The sequence below is a fragment of the Melanerpes formicivorus genome, unplaced genomic scaffold (assembly GCF_026170545.1).
Source record: "Melanerpes formicivorus ecotype bairdi unplaced genomic scaffold, bMelFor1.0.p_v2 SCAF_7, whole genome shotgun sequence".
NCBI classification, from domain to species: Eukaryota; Metazoa; Chordata; class Aves; order Piciformes; family Picidae; genus Melanerpes; species Melanerpes formicivorus.
In genome coordinates, this window is record NW_027142359.1 from 12,975,095 (window position 1) to 12,996,429 (window position 21,335).

The following is a 21,335-nucleotide window of genomic DNA, read 5'->3' on the forward strand; positions in this document are numbered from 1 at the left end:
TAGAAGTAATGTAGGGATTAATTGGAATAACAATCAACTCTGAGTAATTAAGCGACAGAAGCCTTTATCCAGACAGCAAACAGAGGCATCAAATTGGGCAATAACAGCAGGGTAAAGAAAAAAAAATAAAAAAGTAGTAAAGCCAAGTAAATTTTATCCTGTAAAGTAAAATTCAAGACAAAAATGATAAAAAGAAAAAAAGCATCTCCCAGAATTATACATTTAACATTCAAAACTTATGTAATTATTGCCAGTCACTACAAAAAGCTCACAATAAAGCAAACAGGAAAAACAAAAAACACCACCAACAACAGGAAAAATCCACAAATGCAATCTTAACCATAATGAACAATGCATGATTTTGTCATTTGTAAGCACTGTGAGACTCTGGATCACATCCAGAAAATTATTGTGCATAACAAAGTCACCAGAGCATTATCCTGCCCTATCTCTGCATAGCTGTATTTGACTTTGCTTGAGGTTGAAACTGAAGCAGCAAGTTTTCAGGAATCTTTCTGCGCTTTATTCCACAAACAACCTTGCTGCTTACTTGTAAATGCGATGTTTAAAACTCAGTCAGTGTAACCAATTTCCTCTGCAACGCTTGCTGGTGAGCCAAAGCCAATAATGGTTTAAGCTCAGTGTAACACCAGCTTTTCAGCTGACACTCTGGAGATATTCTCACCACCTACAGTTTCACGTAGAATGTCATCAGCTGCAGGCACTCGTTTCTTGTGCATACCAAAAAAAAAAAGAAAACAAAAAAGGCAACCCCCCCAAACACACCAAACAAAATATAACCCAAAACACCAAACCAACCAACCAAAGAATCTCAACCCTCAACCCCCAGCCTCATTATTTGTCTCAAATATGTCAGACCTTGAATGAGCTGATCTAACCTCAATTTACCCTGGCTTTGAGCAGACAGTTTTACCAGATGAGGTCCCCTCCAACCTAAATTATGCTACAACACTTGTATTACTCCTTCTTGTGCAGTCAGATAGGCATAGGATGAGCAGCATGGATAATGAAAACCCCAGTTAGTGCAAGCACTAATTGTAGAAGCTGATGAAAGTTGCTTTCCCCAACTTTCAATAAAAATGAACTTATACAAAAAAATAAACATTTTCTTCAGAGGAATGAAAATTCAGTAATGTCCCAAGACATCACAACACTGTGCTAACATGTGGTCCTGGTTGTTTTCTAATTGAAATTGTCTTTCAGAAGAAGGGGGGGGGGGGGAGGCGGGAAGAGAGAGAGAGTTTGCTGTAATTTTTAACAGCATTATTCTTTATGGTTTCCCTTAGTCTAAAACTATTTGAAGTGATATTGAGAAGCCTTTGAATACTGTATTCTAAAGCTAAGAATAGAGTAATAGAATTGCTAAACTGATCTAGTCCTCCAAAATCATAGCTTGAATATTAGGATAGCTTGACTGGGATTATTTTTATTTCTTTTCTGAAGTCTCACTCTCCTTTGCGCAGCTAGGCTTCCCCTGCAAGCACTTTTCCATGTTGCAGGGATGACAGTCATTATGAAAATAAGGTCTGGAAATTGAAATATTTTAAAGTGAATGGTGGGACCCTCCTGTAAAACCTGCTGCTGGCATTTTTTGTGAGTGTTCATGGTGTTTTTGTATATGATAAAAGAGAGACATCCCATTCTGTCTGTGTGACACTTCTGCTTTATTAATAGTTTTAGCAGCAAAGATGGTTCATGAGCTGCTCATATTGCTTATTCCTGTCCCTGCTCACTCATGGTGGCAGCCTCAGTTCACTCTGGCATCATTAATTCATCTGCCTGTAGGCTGGAACGTTACACTTGAATCACATGTCTGAGGTTGCTGGAGTCTTTCATAATCCAGAGGGAACTGGGGCATGAGGAAGAGCAGGTGTAAAAGTCTTGGTTTCTTAACTTGAGATCTTTCACTGATCTAAGGCAAGCTGCAATTAAACATTCAGAAGTGCTGCTTGGGCAGTTGCAATTTCTCCCTACTCACAGAGACCACTGTTTTCCCCCCCCCCCAAAGAGCTCTCTGTGAAGAACTTCTGCAGTCAGTAACAGAATGAGGAAAGGTGACTACTGAAGTCAGCAGTGCTGCCAGAAAGTTTGTTATGAGAAGATCCCCTCACACAGTTTCATAGGTAGCTGAATCAGCATAATGGAAGCAAAAATTGTACAGAGGAAGTGCACAGGCCTTCTAACCCAGTCTTTCTTACAGGAAAGCAATACACAGAACTGCATTTTATTTCTATACTTGGCATAGCACCCTGATTGCAGATACTTGCTTTCTGTTTGTATCAGAAAGCACAAAGGGACACATAAGGGAATCAGCTGACAAGAACAGTCTTGCTGGCTGATAAAACCTGCTTAACCTGCAAACTTTTTATCAAGTTAATGAATGAGCTTTAAAGCAAGATACACTGCACTGACACAAAACCATGCTAACATTTAATAATTCCCCTGGCCATTTTCTAGGCTTCATCTCATTATCTTCACATCACACATGAAAAACAGAAGACAACATGATTAATCTGATAGCAAATGCTTGTGAATGACTCATTAACTTTTTTTATCACCCTAAAATATATGTAAGCAGAGTAAAAGAAGAAAGCATACGGGGTGGGGGGGGGGGAACCACAAAAATAATTGCCACTACATATATTTAACAGTCTCATTATGGATAATTTGCCTATAATTTCCCTGCATTTATTTTTCTGTAGCTGCTCTTACTTATTGTTTTCTTTCAATCAACACTTTCATGCAAGAATAATGCTCCTCTTATTAAACAACCTGCAACCCATATTGTCAAGAAAATGAGACTGGGACAAAGATATTTCTAGCTAAAATTTTCACACAAGTGTGATTCTTACACCATGGGCTTATAATTGTCTTTGTGAAGCTGAAAGTAAAAGATTCCAGATTACTGTAGACAAAACCGTTCCTTTGATGCTTCTGCCTCTTGACCCAATTTTTATTCGCAGCTACAGTACTGTAACTTCTCTGAAAATTATATGTTCAGAGCAATTATTTCTTAAATTGAATGTGGAGGTCAGAAGAAATTTCAGCTCAGGAGGAGATAGTGCCAAATTCACTCTATCGTGAATGTATTATTCCTATACTTATTCACAGAAGGGTAAACAAAAAGGACAATCATGAATTTTCTAGAATCTTAAATCCACATAATAGAGCTGTGTAGTCATACTTGCAAGTCCCAACAGCTGATAAATACACAAGCCACACACTTAAAAAACTTTATCAAAAAGAAGTGGTTTTCAAATCTTGACCTTGCCTCTTTTGATTTTTGAACATTGTCTCCCTACAAGGATATAATTATCTCCTACTGCAGTAGAGCTTCTGAATATATTCATCAAAAATTGAAAAAGTGGTGCTACACACTTTGAAATTTCTCCCTGAATCATGATATTGTCACAATAGAAATGTGTTTTCCCAACTTCCCCCACCCCTGGCACCAGTATGGCACAAACACAGCCCCTCAGCCTTCCCTACCCTGCCAAGCACCCTGGGTCATCAGAGGAATGGTTTTGCCTACTGCAACCTGGAATCTTTTGCTTCAGCTTCACAAAGACCAGCCCATGGTGTGAGAATCGCACTTGTGCTAAAATTTTAGCTAGAAATACCTTTGTCACAGACTCATGTCCTTGATAATGTGGGTTGCAGGTTGTTTTTCTATTGCTTTAATGAGAATATTATTCTTTTGTAAAAGTGTTAATTGAAAGAAAACAAATAATAAGTATGAGTGGCTACAGACAAATAGATTACAGATCCACCAGCAGTTCTAGAACTCACAGTCACAGGATCCCCAAGAAACAGCTTCCAGAAATTTCTGTGGACTACTTACCTCTCCGGCCGTGTTGCGGTGGCTGCAGCTGCTGCTTTGGTATTTCACAAGGTTGGTCTTCAGGGTAAGGAAGGAAAAGTAGCCAGCTTCATTGAGGGACAGGGAAAGTCAGTACCTGCAGAACTAGGAGGTGTCCCAAGTTTGTCAGAGAGGCATCCAAGACAGGCAGAATCTATCCAGTTGAGGCTTGAGATGCTGCTTCTAAGAGGAGAAGGTTTACAGCATTCACCAGAGTCACTACCCTTTGTGTCCTACTCTCACTGTCTCCTTGAGAGATGGCAACACTCAGCTGCAGCTGTGGTTAGTTGAGGGGCCAGGCAGGTGCCTTCCCTTCAGCCTGTGCAAAAATCCACTTGAGCAGCTTCACCTGAGCAACCTGCTTGTTGAGCCTGAGACTGCCTTTCACCCCCCTGGTTGGTTGGCTCTCGTGTTGGTGGACGAGAAGCTCAACATGAACCACCAATATGCACTTGCAGCCCAGTAAGCCAATCTCATCCTTGGCTGCATCAAGAGAAGCATAGGCAGCAGGTCAAGGGAGGTTATTCTCCCCCTCTACTCCATTCTGGTGAGACCCCACCTGGAGTCTCCTGTTCTGGAGCCCCTATTACAGGAAGGATCTGGAGGTGCTGGATTGTGTCCAGAGAAGGGCCACGAGGATGATTAGAGGGCTGGAGCACCTCTCCTATGAGGACAGACTGAGGGAGTTGGGGCTATTCAGTCTGGAGAAGAGAAGACTCCAAGGAGCCTTCCAGTATTTTAAAGGGACCTACAAGAAAGCCAGTGAGGGACTTTTTAGGGTGTCAGGTAGTGATAGGACTAGGGGGAATGGAAACAAAATAGAAATGGGTAGATTCAGATTGGATGTTAGGAAGAAATTCCTCACCTTGAGGGTGGTGAGACGCTGGAACAGATTGCCCAGGGAGGTGGAAGAAGCCTCATCCCTGGAGGTTTTTAAGGCCAGGCTGGAAGTGGCTCTGAGCAACCTGATCTGTGAGATGTCCCTGCCCATGGCAGGGGGTTGGAACTAGATGATCTTTGAGATCTCTTCCACCCCTAACACATCTATGCTTCAGAGGTGGCTTTCCAGCTACTGCAGATGTAGGAGAGCAGGGGAAACATGGCCTTTGTTGCTGGGGACTTTACTCTTACACTTCCTTGCAATATGTATGAAGAACACAGCAGTACTACAGCTAGAGAGCAGCACGACCCATCCCTCAGCAGCATTTGGCAGCTTCAGTTCCTTAGCTCTGTTTCCAGCAGATGTGCCCACATGTGAGAGCTTTTCAGCTCAAAGGGAAAAGGCACAAGTACAGTGATGGTTTGCTCTTCCCTTTACCATGGTACAGAAGAGTTTAGTGCATCCAATATAACAGAGGCGGGTTGCCTGTAATTTTCCATTCCGTCAAAGGGGGCAAAACATCTCCCTCACAAGGATGCAGTGAATGTTAAGTCTGCTGTTTGTTGCAGCTATCAAGCTGAATGTATACTGAGTCAAATAACCTTCCCCACTGGCTGTTTCATGTTTTGCCTTTACATGATAATAGTGGGTTTGAAACAGGTACTCTTCTGCAAGAGACTGCAAACTGTTGTGACTCCTTGACTTTGGTACACATTTTTGATTCAGCAGTGTAGTAAATCAGAGGGGAAGTACATGACTTGTTGTACTGCATTGAGTGTATTTTAAAATAGGCAGCCTTATCAATTTTCTCCAGTTCTCTTGGTTGATATAGTTTGAGAAAAGACATTATTCTTTTCTAATTCTAGATATTTTTCCCTCACAAAGGTGGGCCTGGCTCTCGCAAATGTAGCCAATGTGAACAGCTAGCCAAGCAATACGGATTTACTCACCTGTCCACTGGTGACCTTCTCCAAAATGAGTTATCATCATTATCAGAGAGAAGTAAATTGATCAAAGACATCATGGAATGTGGCGAACCTGTGCCTGGTGTAAGCAACAGTTTTATTTGAGATCCTAATGGTTACAAAGAGGCAGTGGTAGGTAGATTTCCTTAAAAGGGTGGACATAAGACACTAGAGTAGATGATTCACATTTATCTGCAACTTGAGTGAGAATTTTCCTCCTTGCCAGATGTGTGGTACTCCTTTCCCCTTTCTACGCCAGTATTTCTTTACAGACTCACACAGGCAATGAATTAGTCATGAAATACAGTGAGAGAGATGCTGTGCTATGCATTGCAAATTGTAAGAGTAAGTACAGGAACCAGAAACTTTATGTCCCTTTTATAGTTTCACATTTCAGATTCAGAGCTGGTCCTCCTGGCAGATCTTCTCATTTACAATACCTGTGGCAGCTCCCTACAGAGTTGGCTGACGTCCCAGAGCAGCTGGACTGCAGTTTAATGGAGACTATGAAGTCAGAGTGTGTTATTCTCAGCTGGGCTTGACTTTTCACAGGTCCACAGCCTCAGCTCACAGTGGGTCTTCAGCAAATACAGTTAGATCATAGGATGGGTTTGTTAATGAAAGATACTGGGAAGTGCTGCTCAGGGAAAACTAAAAGTGGTACTGAGGCTTCGTTTTGATTGCTTTGCTCTTCTGTGTCTTTGGTCAGACATGGTCTCATCACTTTCCATGTAATATAATTATATCAATGATATAGCAAAATGCAATCAGAGTGGAAAATGCTGCGGCAGTACTCTTTAAAGTTTCACAGGTATTAACATTAATTTTGAAATTATTAAATATTCCCAGGTATATAAAGGACTTTAACTCTTGGATGGGTTGCAACAGTAGATTTGTATAGCACAGCTGATCTTCAGAGAAGAAAAAATAAGGTGCCCTGATACCTGCAGGACAAGAAAAACATCTGCATTAACAGGACCTGCTTTAAGGAAAACAAGGCAGTTCTCAAAGATGTAGGACTAAAGTCAGTGTAGCAGAGGTATCAATCTTTCTTATTAATTAACCAAATTATTATCTTTATTTCCAATGCAGGATATTGTTCTAGAGCTACTAAAGGAAGCCATGGTTTCCAAGTTAGGGGACACAAAAGGATTCCTGATTGATGGGTATCCCCAGGACCTGAAAGAAGCAGAAGAGTTTGAGAGCAAGGTGACCATATAATCATTGTGCTCTTTGTTATAACTCCTGTCAAGATATGACTGTACTCTTGTTTCTGCTTGAGTCTCCATCTTTAGCTGATTGCAAAAGGAATGTATAAAGAACCAATCCAACAGCACTGTGACCGCGAGTGAAAGTTTGGGACCACATAAATATAGCAGCTCCAGATTTTGCCCTCACCTACACAGACTCTAAGCTGAGATGTAAAGCTGATTTTACCCAAATTTAATATAAAACAGAAATAATTTTTAGAATCAGTTTTCGAATCAGTTTTCTCCTTCCAACAGGTGGCTGCTGTACTTAATCATAAAAATATCAAGCACTTATTTGATGTAGGTCCATATATCTTCACAGTTAATATCACTTACCATTGCTAAAGCTTGCTGCCACTTTGAAAGAGCAAAACACAGATTTAATTTTTATGATGAGTAACAGGTGGCATAGCCATAAAAAGAGCATTTCACAAGTGACTGTGTGGCAGTTCAGAGAGTTATCAATTTCCTCAGTGTGTGCTAAGACCTACTGAGAAGTCTCAGCTGTACATTTCTCAATCTGCGAAAAAAACCCCAAACAAACAAACAGTGCTCCATGTAAGCCCTATGAATAAATTTTGCCAGGGTTTAGGAGAAGCAAAGCGGTGAACTAGGGGAAATAATTAAGTATCTATTCTATCATTTTACACTCCACAAATGTCCTATTATGAGTCTGAAAGGTAATGTAACTTCAGTGAATCATCTGTTTTCTCCCTGAACCTTTAGCTGCTTTATTTATTTGATTCCCACATAAGCCTGGCAAGATTTAGGCATCAGAAGCTGAACAAAGTAATGAGCAATAGGATTTGTTGTAGAATCTGTTCACAGAAATGTTGATCTGATTCTTCCTTTACTGCAACATCACAGCCTATTAAAAAGGGCTTGGAGATTTCTTTCTTTTTGTGTAGGAGGAACTATTTCAGCGGTGCTGTTTTTCTGGCAGGTAGATGTGTCATGTCCAGTGAACACTAGTGTATGCTACAAAGTATATAAAGGACTTAGAGGTTGGAGTGCCCTGGATCAAGGCATTACCAGGTAAACAAGCCTTGATGCAAAAGCAGAGCCTCTTTCAGTTCCTGTAGCCACTGTAGTGGCAAAAGATCCTGTAATCCTGAGCTACTTTTGACATTTGGAGTGAAACACAAGGACCCCAAGTGATAATTTTGAATGTGTTATGTCATCCCTGGTGTATCCACGTATCCACTTCAGTGTTGTCAGCGTGAACTCACCTGGGCTCTAAGCTGCTTAGTAAGTCTGTGAAGTTTTTCAAAATGAGTCATTACTGAGATAATGTTTTGCATTTCTTTCTAAAGGGTGATAAGTTCTTCCTACATTATAATTGAAGGAAAAGAGGTAGACATCAGGCTTTATTAATTAATGGCTGCAACGTGCAAATGAATAATGCTACATATCTAGATGATGTGTGAAAAGCTTTATAGTTGTTAACAAAGGGCTGCTCTATTTAGAAGACATGGGGAATAGTGCTTATGCTTGAAAGGTTGACAGCCCCAAATAGAAAGAATTAGCTATGCAGAAACAGCTTATTCTTCAGCCAGTTTTGCCCAATTCCTGTCTATCATATAAAGGTGCTTTTACCTAGCCATAATTCTAGAGACTCACACATCCCTGTTTGCTCCTTGATCTTTCAGCTAGGTGAGACGTAGAAAACAAATTGTAAGTTCTGCATCACCTGGTGGAGTATAACCAATAAGACAACATAAAGACCCAATACATTACACTTGATGTATTCCTACAAATGTCTCCATCACATGCGTTGTTTAAGCTAAATTTTGTCAGGAAAACAGTAATCTGAAAACAAACAAACAAACAAACAAAATATCAACCAAACAACAGTAGTAAAAATTGCTGTCATATCTGGTAGGGGCATTACTTTTACTTTTTGTAGTTTCTAACTTGGAAAAATAACATTTCTGTAACATTTTGAATTCTAGAGAACAGCAACAATTTGAATCTTTAAGAGAACTATTAAGATTGTCAAAAGCAAATCAGACCAAGTCTATCAAATAAGATGCTACCAGGCCATGAAAACGATCAGGAGGCTGGAACACCTCTCCTTTGAGGACAGTCTGGGGGAGCTGGGGTTGTTCATCCTGGAGAGGAGAAGGTTCTGGGGAGACCTAATAGAAGCCTTCAAGTACCTGAAGGGGAGCTACAAAAAGGCTGGAAAGGGGATGATTATAAAACCCTGTAGTGTTAGGATGAGGGGCAATGGTTTTAAATTAGTGAAGAGTAGATTTATGTTGGGCATTAGGAGGAAGTTCTTTACCATGAGGGTAGTGAAACACTGAGAGAGGTTGCCCAGGGAGGTGGTTGAGGCCCCATCCTTGGAGATATTTAAGGTCAGGCTCTGGGCAACCTGATGTAATGTAGAATGTCCCTGGTCACTGCAGAGGCATTGGACTAGATGACCTTTGGAGGTCACTTCCAACCCAAACCATTCTATGATTCTGTGATTCTGTGATCAACAGACTCCTTTATATCATCTCTGCAAGGTAATGATATGACTCTGACAGACAGAAAGGAATCATTCCCTGTTTATTCTGTTACAATTCAGAACAGACCATGAAATTCCTCATGTGGTTTTGGGAGGAAATAGCTTGTCACCATCCTAGTCCAATTAAACAAAAAAAGGACATGTGTTTAAATCATTGATTAAGCTGACATATTTTTTAACTTCTTGATCTAAGTTTCTTGCACTGCTAAAATTGCCTTGTTGATTTTTTTAATCTTGGAGCTCAGTACTGCTGCTGCTAATAGCATTAATTCTCTCTGAGCTGTGCGGAAAAAAAGAATGGGTAAAGGACTGTCATTGAACTGTCCGACATAATCCCTTTGGCTTCAGCTGTCTCTTAGAAAGTCATTAAGGTAGTAGAAAGGTCAACATAATCCAGACATCCTCAGTCAAATGCAGAAGGTCTAATATGAATTATTTACTTTTACAATAATTCTTCCTTTGAGGGCTGCAAACAAAGGTAGTAAAGGCAATTTCCATATATCAGTCATTTAGACTTTGCTGTAGCCATGGTAAAAGCATGAATTTGAAATGGCCACTAGTGTGAAGAACAGTCATCTTTTCTCAGAATGTCTCACTTTCCAAACCCCTGCTAGAAAGGGAAGGAATGAGAAAGAATGTGAGATCATTGGAGGATTTACTACATAACAGCATGGTAAAATTATTCCATTACTTTTCAGCATCTCAGGGAAAGAACAATGGGGAGTTGTATTTAGAACTTCTGGGTCTTGCCTCAAATAAGGAATCTTTTGCTCTTTCTTGCCAGTTATCACTCACAAAGTACTGCAAAACCTACAATTAAATGTAGCAACAATTATTTACTAAGTTTGCCAAGGCTTGGGAATAAAAAGAAATTAATCTGTATTTATTTTCTTTATTAAAACAGGCAGACTATCCCTTACAAATGGTTTGGCACTAGCAAAAAAAAGCACAAAATGGTGAGCTTCTCATAGAATTTGGAAATTACTCACCAACCAGGGGGAATGGCTTTAAACTGGAGCAAGGTAGATTTAGGTTAGACATAAGGAGGAAGTTCTTTACAAGAAGAGTGGTAAAATACTGGAACAGGTTGCCCAAGGATGTGGTTGAAATCACATCCCTGGAGACATTCAAAATCAGACTTGATGTGGCCCTGGGCAGCCTGATCTAGCTGAATGTGTTCCTGCTCTGTGCGGGGAGGGGCTTGCGCAAGATGGCCTTTGAGGGTCCCTTCCAACCCAATGCAATCTGTGCATCTGGGAACTTGAAAATGCACAGGAATATATCACATCTTTCCTTTATGCTATGGGTAGTAATGACCTAGTTATACTGCAAATAATGATGTAGAAGAGTGCATGATATAAAATAACACACAGGATGCACTCCTATGAATACATCCAATAACAAACATTTGACGGTGTCCCTGAACCTGTCTGTAGCTACTCATTTCTGTTTCAAGCGGGTGCACTTTAATTTGGACATTTTCTTCTGTTGCCTCTTGAAAATCTAAGCTGCAGTTTGTCGCTCCCTGAATAAAAATATACTTTTCACAGACTTAACAAAGCAAGGGCTAGAAAAATAACTGTCAGATATTCCATGAGTCCAGGGCTGAGTGAATCAACCTTTTATCGAACAGTTTCATATAATGAACAGATGATCTTCAGTCCAAGTAACCAGAATTTTTCAGTCCCTTTTTTGGTGTATGTGTAGAGCCCAATCAAGCACAGCCTTGATCCTGAATTCTGGGAACTCCTAAGTGCTGCTACAAAGAGGTGTTTGTTAGAAAGCATAATTTCTGCATAGACCAATACAAAGGTGATTTGTCAATAAGTTTCTTGATGACACTTTTGGTAGCATTTCTTTTTTAAAAGATCCAAACAAAATCATATTACCAGGCCAGTGGTTTGAATATCTATTCTTTTTCTTTCTTTGTCTCTAGATTGGGGAACCAAAACTTGTAATCTGCCTGGACTGCTCTGAAGAAACCATGAGCAGTCACCTTCTGATGGGAAATGAGAGCAGTCAGCATTCTGATAGCACTGAAACAATCAAGGAAGGAATTGAAAGCTATTACCAAGCATCAAAACCTGTGATTGCATACTATGAAAGGAAGACACGGTTATGCAAGGTAAAATGCTCGACCTTTTTAATTATACTACTGCTTTTTACTTTCATTATATGATCAATATTTGGAAAATACTGGCATCACAACATTTATGAACTGTAGTATAAATTTCTGCACTTTCCAGTTTGTTCTATCTTACACTTCCCTAGTTTGTTTGCAACTTCTACAGACTTCTGAATTTCACAATACAATCTGAGGGAATAAACCCACAGATTTATCTTGAATCTGGGAACATGTCCTGAATCGCTACCTCATCTCTATAGAATCTCTTATTCAACATTAATGCTAGAAAGCTTTTCTTTAAGTATTAGGATTTATTTCTCTGTAAAGGCTTTGAGAATTAGGATAAAAGATTATGGTAATCCAAACCCCTTTAGCTAAATGTACAAAACTGACAGTTAGAGCCTGAAATAAAACAGACTTGCACACAGGACAGATCTTTCTGCTGGAATAAATTACATAGTTATATTAATTTCAATGCATTACCTCTGTTTACACCTGCTCAGGATGTGATATTTAATGCAATTTTTTTTTATTATCTAGTCAATAGTTTACTTAGAAGCAAGAAAAAATTCCATCTGTGCAATTAGCTGATGTCTATACTAGTACAGCTATAAACTCCTTTACATAAGATGTTTATATTTCTTTGTATATGTTTCCCTGTTTTGTCATGGCAATCTGTACCTTATGTTCAGCTAAATACACAGTTCTGCTGGTCCTTCATGCTTCTTGTCCTAAAAGGGAAAGAATCCAATAATAAATACAATAAATTTGCATGTAGCAAACATGCAAATCAAAATTGCAAAACTTCCTTCTCTGCAAAGTTCCCAGAAGAGAAATATGCAACTAATTTCTGCACAGATATCCTGACCTGAGAATAGAGTAAATTACATAGTCCTGGGAAAAATTATACTCAATACTTTTACAATGAAAAAACCCACAATTGAAGTCTTGATTGACAGCTGTTTTGAAACAAAGAGAGCTAGATAACACAAAATGTGTAACTGCTAGCTATGTGGGAAAACAAGAAAAAGAAGACATTTAGGCTTACAGTTTTAAAACTATTTTAGCAGTGAATATATTTGGGTTGCATGTGTTGAAGAAAGCAGAGAGAAATTTTGGAATTCCCAGGACACAGGGTTACTTTCTTATTTATAGTGACATATTTTACAGACTGCTAAGCATTGACATTAACAGCCACTCTGATGTTCTCCAACTGAAAAAACAAAAAAGGAAATTCAAGTGGAAAGCGGAAAAACTATCAGTAATACTTCAGACTGCAGCTTTTTTTGTGGGGCCTCAAATGTGCTTTTTGTTATTTGTGATATCCTATAGATACACAGAAGATCTAGAGGCAGACTGGCATGTTTAATATTTTTCTTCCTGATTTTAATTATAACACCACATGTTTTCAGCCTGGAGAATCTGTTCATTCAGTAATGTGTTTTTTTTACTCTCTAGCACTGGCCAGTGCTGAGAGCTAAAGCATTAAGTTTCTAAACCGTGTTCTGGGAGGTAAAGTAGCTATAATCATATGTTCAAAATGTTCCTTTCTTTTTTTCTTTTTTTCTTTTTTTTTTTTTTTTAATCATGTTTTGGGAAAATAGTTTCATATTCTATAAATTCTTTCATAGTCAGTTACAGAACACCTACCTGCCACTAAGGGCAGCAAGTAGGTGCTCTTTAACAAAGGCCTCATACTGGAAATGCAAGGACTGAAAGTGGTTTCTCAGTGGTTTCCAAGGCAGCTGGACAGAAAAATGTGTCTTAACATTTAGTAGGTACATACTTGTGTTTTAATATGGCTAACTGGAAATACCCTTGAATTGGGCATATGGTATGTAGCCTTCTGCCAACTGAGAAGAAAAAGAGGAACAAAGACTGATTGTTTTTAATACCTGACTCATCCTTTAAAGCTGTTTTCAAGTGACAGTATGTAGAAGGGTAATAAGTAATAGAGAAGAGCAGTGCATTAGCTGTCAAACAAGACAAAACTGGTCCTACTTATCTGACATAAGACACTTAGTAGGTGTCTTAAATACAAATTCCCTATTCAAAGTCATGTAAGGAAAAAGGGTGTGAATATAACAAATAAGGTAGGCAAGCCAGAGCAGAGAATTTTCAAGGATGCTCAAAACCCTTCACTATTTCAGATCACATGTTATGGAAACTACAGTAAAGTTCAACTAAATTTCATTTTTATTTTTATTTCTAATTAATTTTGGTTCCCCCTCACCCCCCCATGTTGTTCTACTGTTGCTTATTTCCTAAAATCATCTGAAGCCACATGCTGAGTAAGCAGTAGATACTAGATTCTTATCACAAACGTTTTCCATAACCATTATGAAAGAACAAGCCACCACCCACTCTCTCAGTCTTCCATTTCTGAGCCTTCTCATGCTGGTGCTCTGTTAAGAGTGTCTCTGGAGAGAGGGAAATGTGTCCTTCTGCCATTAGAGAAGTGATAACGGTGATAGTGATAGCAGGTGTGCCATTTATTTCCATCTTTTTACTGGTTGTCAGAGAATCATTAACCCTGGTAGGTAAGTAGATGGGGAACAAACAAACAAGTGACTATCACTCCACTTCGTGGCTTGTGACCCATTAGATGAAACATCAATCTACAAGGATACATCAGGAATATTAGCAGGGGATTGTAGACACACAGCAGTAAACTCATGCCAAATGTAAACAGGTATTTGGGCAGCATGTTTCAGCTGCATTTCCAGACAGCTTGATCCATTTCACTGAGAACCAGGTCCTGCATTGTCTCAGAGAGGTGTTTAACACTCTTTTTGATGACAAAGATATAAATGTTGATGACTACATAGCTGAGCTTGATGGATGTTCAGTAAACAATTTCTAACTAGTGAGTTTATTCCAGAGTTGCAGTCTGTCTTTCTGAAAAGGTGGTCCTCAGCCATCCTCTCTACAGACAGTCAGGTTTTTCTCACTGGCAGTGTACAAAGCATACAACAAATGGTGATTTGATGGCAGAAAACTTAATTTACTGATTTTAATGCCGAAAGGAGCAACATTGTACTATGGAGATGATTGCTGCAGTCATTTTTAAAATGAGCTTTTTATATTTCGATGCATTTGAAGCTACCTAAAGCCATTGTGACATTTCAAAATTGAAAGTAGCATGGAAAACTGCATCTGGATCTTGCTTTTATGAGACAACAATAGCCTTGAATAACCTTGAAACCAGTCCTAATTTATGAGGTTTGTTATGATCTGAGCAAGAGAAATACAGAGGTTTCTCTCCTGGTGCTGCAGAGAGCGTCATTGAATTAGTGTGGTACTAGCTGTGAAAGCTATGAAAGCTGTGAATTATTGTCATGTTAAGTTAGTTTTGTGGCACCATCTTAAGTTAGTTTTATGAATTGGACCTTTGTTATTTAGGATGCTAGTGTGTGAAGCACTGGGGCTGTTATTAGTCACACACATCCATATTTTACTGTGCCTGTTAGGAAGTCAGCATTCCAGCCAGTCATAAAGGGTAGCAATCACCATGCTTATAGATCTAATTATTCATCAAAACTGCCTAGATCAGTCCTAGTTGTAGAAAAGGTTGCTAAAACGCCAATGGCAATAACCAATGCTGGTTAGGTTAGATCAGTTAGCCAGTGCAGATATATTTATGGAATAACCAGGTAATGAAAATGTCTGCTAAGACAAGGGAGTTTTGAAATGGCTGTGGCCTTCACTCTGTGTAAAGTGTTTCCTGTGAGACAGCTGTATGAAAATAAGTGTCTTGGCCTCTGAGACAGACAAAAGAAACTCTTATGTAACTGGGAAGATAGGCATTTGGTCCAGAATGGCACACCATTCCACTTTTCTCTTTGGTATTAGTAAATACCCCCCTCTTAAACCCTTTATTCATGGCATGGAAAGCTTCTGAAAGACATGCAGCCCTTGTTTCAGAAAGGGCTTTTTAAAAGGGGGAGAAAGGAGGACCTCAGAAACTGCTGACCTCTCAGCCTCGACTCTGTGCCTCAGAAGGTCATGGAGCAGATTCTCCTAGAAGCTGCTCTAAGGTACATGGAGGACAGGGATGTGATTTGAGATGACTAGTGTGGCTTCTCCAAGAGCAAGCCCTGCCTGACCAACCTACTGACCAACATTATATGATGGAGTGATTACATCAGTGGACAAGGACAGAGCTATCGATGTCATCTATCTGGACTTCTGTAAAGCCTTTGACACAGTACCCCATGACATCCTTCTCTCTGAATTAGAGACGTATTGCTTGGATGGGTGGTCTGTTTGGTGGATGAGAAATTGGTTGGATGGTTGCATCTGGAGGGTAGTGGACATCAGCTTGATGTCAAGATGGAGATCAGTGAGAAGTTGTGTCCCTCATGGGTCCGTACTGGGACCACTGCTCTTTAGTATCTTCAACAATGACACAGGACAATGGGACTGAGTGCACCCTCAACAAGCTCACAGATTACAGCAAGCTGATTGGTGCAGTTGACATACTTGAGTGACAGGATGCCATCCAGAGGGACCTGGGTGAGCTTCAGAAGTGCATCTGGGTGAACTTTATAAGATTCAATGAGGCCAAGTGCAAGACCCTACACACAGGTTGGGGCAATCTTCGGTATCATTACAGGCTGGGAGACGAAGGGCTTGCTTGAGACCAGAGTTGTGAAGAAGGTCTTTGGGGCTACTGGTGAGTGAAAAACTGGACATCAGCCGGCAATGAGCGCTCACAGCCCAGAAGACATTGCAATTGTATCCTGGGCTGCATCAGAAGTAGGACCAGCAGGTCAAGGAAAGTGATTTTCCCCCTCTGCTCAAGTGAAACTTCACCTGTAGTACTGTATCCAGCTCTGGAGTCCTCAGCACAAAGAAAGACATGGAGCTGTTGGAGTGGGTCCAGAGCAGACCACAACTGTCAGAGAGCAGGAGCTCTTTTCCTATGAGAAAAGGCATAGAGACTCAGAGTTGTTCAGCCTGGCAAAGGCTCCAGGGAGAGTCCTTATTGCAGCTTTTAGGTGCTTCAAGGAGGCATATAAGAAAGATGAGGACAATCTTTTTAGCAGGGCCTGTCGCAGTTGGACGAGGGGCATACACCAGCATGAGGGAGAGAGCAAGGGAAGCAAGGTTGCCATGAAGGCACAGGGTAGTTTAGCTCAGACTGTAAGATACCCTTGCTCTGAGTTCAAGCAGTCTGGTCAGGTACAGCTCCTTAAAGGTTGTCCAGGCTGGCCATTTCCAGTGCTGGAACAGTTGTGTGTGGAGGTAGATGGGCTGGATGTGCCAGCACTTCCCACATGATGCAACAGGGGACTAAACTTTGCAGTTTCTGTGGATGCCACTAAGAACAAAACCAAGATATGGAGAGTGAATGCAATCCCTTGCTGGATCTCTGAAAGGAGCAGCTGCTGACTCCCACACAAAACTTAGCATTGAGGGACTTAAAAGCACATTGAGTGCAGTCAGACTGTACAGGAGCTGGCTGCAAGCCAAGATCGTATCTGAGAGGAAGTCATGGCCTATTTCAAAAATACACTATTTTGAGTTTGAAACTTGTATCCTCCAGCAGAACAAAGAGGTGGCAGAATGTATGATGGTCAGGAATGCCTCCTTCAAACATTACAAGTGTCTGGCATTCTAGTCAGAAACTTGGAGATCAGTATGCAGCACAACTCAAAAAAACAGGCTTTAGTAAAGCTGATATGGGTCTGCTTAAATATATGCAACCCCCATGCCATGCATGCATGAAAGACTAAGCCTGGAGAAGCAGAGAGGAAGCTTGCTTTTGAGCAGAGAACCAAGACTCTCACCAGACATTTGAGAGGAGCTGATAATCAGCAGATGCAGTCTGTGTGGTTTATGCAGCCAGGAGGAAGGCTTTCTGTTGCTACTGTGAAGGCAAAAGACAGCTATCAAGTAATTCAAGATATCCCTCAAGTGATAATATGCATGGCACTCCGTGCTTGGGATCAACATGAACTCATTGCTCAGAAAAGCTTGGTGCTACTTTATGTTTTCTAGAGAACTTATAGAATTCTGGCTACAAACATCATTCCTCTCTGCTAAAATGCAGCTCTCTCTTCTTCAGCATAGGAGAATAAATTGGTCTTGGTTTTGTTGAAGTCCACTCATGAAAAGAACTTAACAGTTTGGACAACCTCTTACTGAAACAGAATCTTTGGAGTGTTAAAGAAAATAATTTCCTCAATTAAAGTGAATTCTTGTACAACAAAACCAGGGCCACTATAAAACACGTGTTGCCCAAAGGTTGTTATAAAACCAGGACAAATTGAGCAGGCTTGCAAATACAAATGCACAGAAACACATAACCTGGCTGAGTTACTGCCATTGTAAAGCTTTCAGGCCAGTCACTACATGCTGATACTGTAGATTACAAGGAATAAATTAGCCCAATCTCATTAGCAGTAGGATATTGAAGTTATTCTAGTAGCTTTCTTGTGGAGGGTATTAAATATTAAAACAGTTTCTAAAAAAACTTTGGAAACTGAAACTGTTCTGTATATCAAAAGTGTAATTGTACTTTAAAAGATGAGTACTTAGAAAAGTAATTTGATCAATGTACTTTGCCACAGAACCTTCTCACACAAATCTGTGGAAACACAGCAAATAGTCTGGTTTATGGAGGCTGCTCCTCTGCATTAAAATGTTTATGACATTAAACAGAGTGACTTTTATTTTATATTGGACCTTTTTTTTTTGTTCCAGTGTTTAGATTCTGAGATAATTCTTCATAACCGAGTTGAAACTAATGGTCTTTTGCCTGCTTCACAGATTGATGCAGAAGGAACACAGGAGGATGTTTTTCTCGAAGTCTGCAAGACAATTGACTCTTTCCTGCAAAAGGAAGAGGCAGCATGTTCTTTTTCAACAGAAACACAGTAATGGTGTGTACACAACCTAACCTCATGTGCACTTGACAGTCACTGTTGCAATGCTGTTCAAAGCAATACTGCTTTCTTGAGAGGTATCTGGAGTTTGTGCATGTGGTATGTTATTCTAGGCGAAATCCTTTTTCTCTGTTCCACCAATACACTTGATAGAAAGTGGTCTGTATGCTAACTCTACACTGAGAATTGTATATTGTTTTGTTGGTTGTTTGCTCTTCATGGGTTAAAAGCAGCATGGTGAACAGCAGCTGATTTCTATTTCATGATCTCATGTCCGATGGAAATTAAGACAGTGCCTGGCCAGCAGTGACAGCAGTGAGCTCTTCAACCACATCATTCAGCATTTGGCATGTTAAAATTGCTGCATACAGTTTTCTCATTGATTATTTTCTTTGAATTAACAGTATTAATTTTGGTGGTGTCACATAGCTTGTTCGTGGGCTTTAGTGACTAAAATCTGTTCTCTGTTACAAGCAGCTGTAAGAGAGATGGAATTAGTCAAGTGAGAAGTTAAAACTTTTCACATGGCCCCAGAACACTGTTAGAAGGAGAAACAGAAAAATAAATGGAATGTGAAGATGTGGTTGAGTATTTTGAAAGTCTGTCAATCCATTACTGTGGAGCAGACACCATTTTTCAGAGCCTTGTCTTCTGCTGGGAGTTGTAGGATATTATAAAATACAACTTCTCAGTTTTGTGAGATTAGATGATGATTGTATTGTATAGTTGAATGTGCAATCCAGTAATTATCCCTATTAAGAACAGTTTCACTATGTTAAAGTCTACATATAAAGTTGAATATGCACCAGAATGTATCAAGATAGCTTTAAAAGTCATACTTTTGAAGTATTTCAAGTGCAAAAGTCTGATCATCATCTGTTGTCTTGTACTGGCATCAACAAAACTTTGGTGGGTGAGAAGGAATGAAGGGGGGGAAAAAGCAAAAAGAAAATGTCAGGGATTATTTGGCTCTCATTGCTTGACTCTCATTTCAAATAAGCCATTTATCCATAACACCTGCAAAAAACTCTGTAAAAATCCAATCACATTTCCTTTAGGTTAACCAAAATATTGTGGAGTTTCTTTGGTATTCTCCTAGCTAAACAAAAGCTGTTTGCCATTCCTGTAAAGTAATTGCATCCTCTTACAGAAACTACTGGGTGAATTCACAGTTGAAGTGGGTTGCATGATTGTTCTTACTGTCGAAAGTTGTACTTTATGCAGCAGATTTGTATTTTTTAAGTTACCTTTCTTGTAATGAAGACATAAGACAAATAAAACATGTACAAAAATGAGGAGTAATGATTTCTGTTACAGTATAGGTGGGTTTAATCCTTTTTAAAGCACAGTACATGACATGACTTGAAAATATAGCTCAAATCAGCATGCTTACAGAGTATGTCCTTTTTGCATTCAGGGCAGATTCTTCTGTTTTCTTTTTCTTCCTTAGCATTTGCCCTGTAACTGATATTTCAATTATTTTAAGGGACTGTTTTAGACACGCTCTTATCCTTCATATGGTGGATGTTCCTTCTTTCCTGGGTCCTTTTATAGCCTACATTTTACCTTTGATGCTCTAGGAAGTGCTTCTCCAGCTCCAGAGCAGTGCCATTAATTGCAAGTAACATCTGCAGTACCACAGCTTTAAGCAAGAGACTTTCAGAATGCGTCAGCTCGAGAAGGCAGGGTTTTCTAAACGGAGCCTAGGAGCACTAGCAGCTGTCTGGTGTGGTATTTGTCCCCCCCATAAGTAAAATATTCTGGAGTTACCATGAAGTTGCACATTCTTCTGGGTAGGTTTTCTGGAGTACTTTTTAAAATTACTTCTAACTACAGTGTAAGTCTAAAGTGTGGAATGTCACACTGTGCAGGATGGGAGCAAAGGCAACAATCAGCTGTTAACTTTGTTGGGTTTTTTTTTTAGAAAAAGTCAAATTACAAAAATTTTTTAACATACAGTTTCAGTTTAATTTTCTTTCTCCTTTTTTTCTAGCCTTTTCTGTGGAATGAAACAACAAAAAAAAAATAATCCCATGCTTGATTTGGTGTATGTGCATTAGATATCTATTTGCCTATGTTTATAGTGTATGCAAGAGAACTAGCTGTATATGCATGCATATGGAAATACAAATATTTATACATATTCAATAAAAAGAGGATTTATCCAAGACACTTATTTCTTGGGTGACTCAGACTCAAAATTCTCTGTTTCCAATCTTATTCAAATTAGACCATGGCTTTTTGTCCTTTCCAAGCTATCCTAAATTGATGACTGAGTATTTTCACTGATGTATTTTTGCTATTTTCTTCCATGACTTTGTTCAGGCTATCAGCAGAAAATAAATAGTACCACAGATTCTCTCCCTGATATTACACCTTCATCAAGTCTATCTTCCTATCAACAGCATGAATGATGTGCCAAGCACATTTGTTACAGTATCAGAGCCTCTCAGAGCAGTATTTTCCAATTAAAAACTAAAATACACTATGTGAATTTCATTAAAGTTGTCTAAGTATACTAGATAGGTGAGATATGTGTACATATGATACTTGCTCAGGGTTTTAGTAACTGTACTGTATTAACTTCTAAACAGATTAAATAGGTAAAATTAATTTTTTCTCTGAAGCAAAAAATAAGTACACCTAAAGTTATTGCAAAACTTAATACTGATGAGTTTATCATTGAAGTTATTAGGTACAGCCAGCCAATTATCCTTATTGCCAACTTTTTAAGTCAAATTAGTTTCTCTTCTACGTAATTACTCTTTAGTGTTCAAGTTTCAAAGCAACTGGAGATCTATTACGGTTATAAAATAATCAAGTGTTTCTC

At 39.4% G+C, this 21,335-nt stretch overlaps 1 protein-coding gene across 1 annotated transcript in view; it reads left to right on the plus strand.

Moving 5' to 3' along the window:
• Nucleotides 1–20,681, plus strand: part of AK5 (adenylate kinase 5) — a 92,573-nt gene extending 71,892 nt beyond the window's left edge. The window contains exons 11-14 of the mRNA XM_068141099.1: nucleotides 5,646–5,809; nucleotides 6,818–6,934; nucleotides 11,427–11,615; nucleotides 18,390–20,681. Coding sequence (XP_067997200.1) covers nucleotides 5,646–5,809; nucleotides 6,818–6,934; nucleotides 11,427–11,615; nucleotides 18,390–18,500 — 581 coding nt within the window. The 3' untranslated portion in view covers nucleotides 18,501–20,681. The remainder of the gene's footprint in view (nucleotides 1–5,645; nucleotides 5,810–6,817; nucleotides 6,935–11,426; nucleotides 11,616–18,389) is intronic.
• Nucleotides 20,682–21,335: the final 654 nt, after the last annotated feature.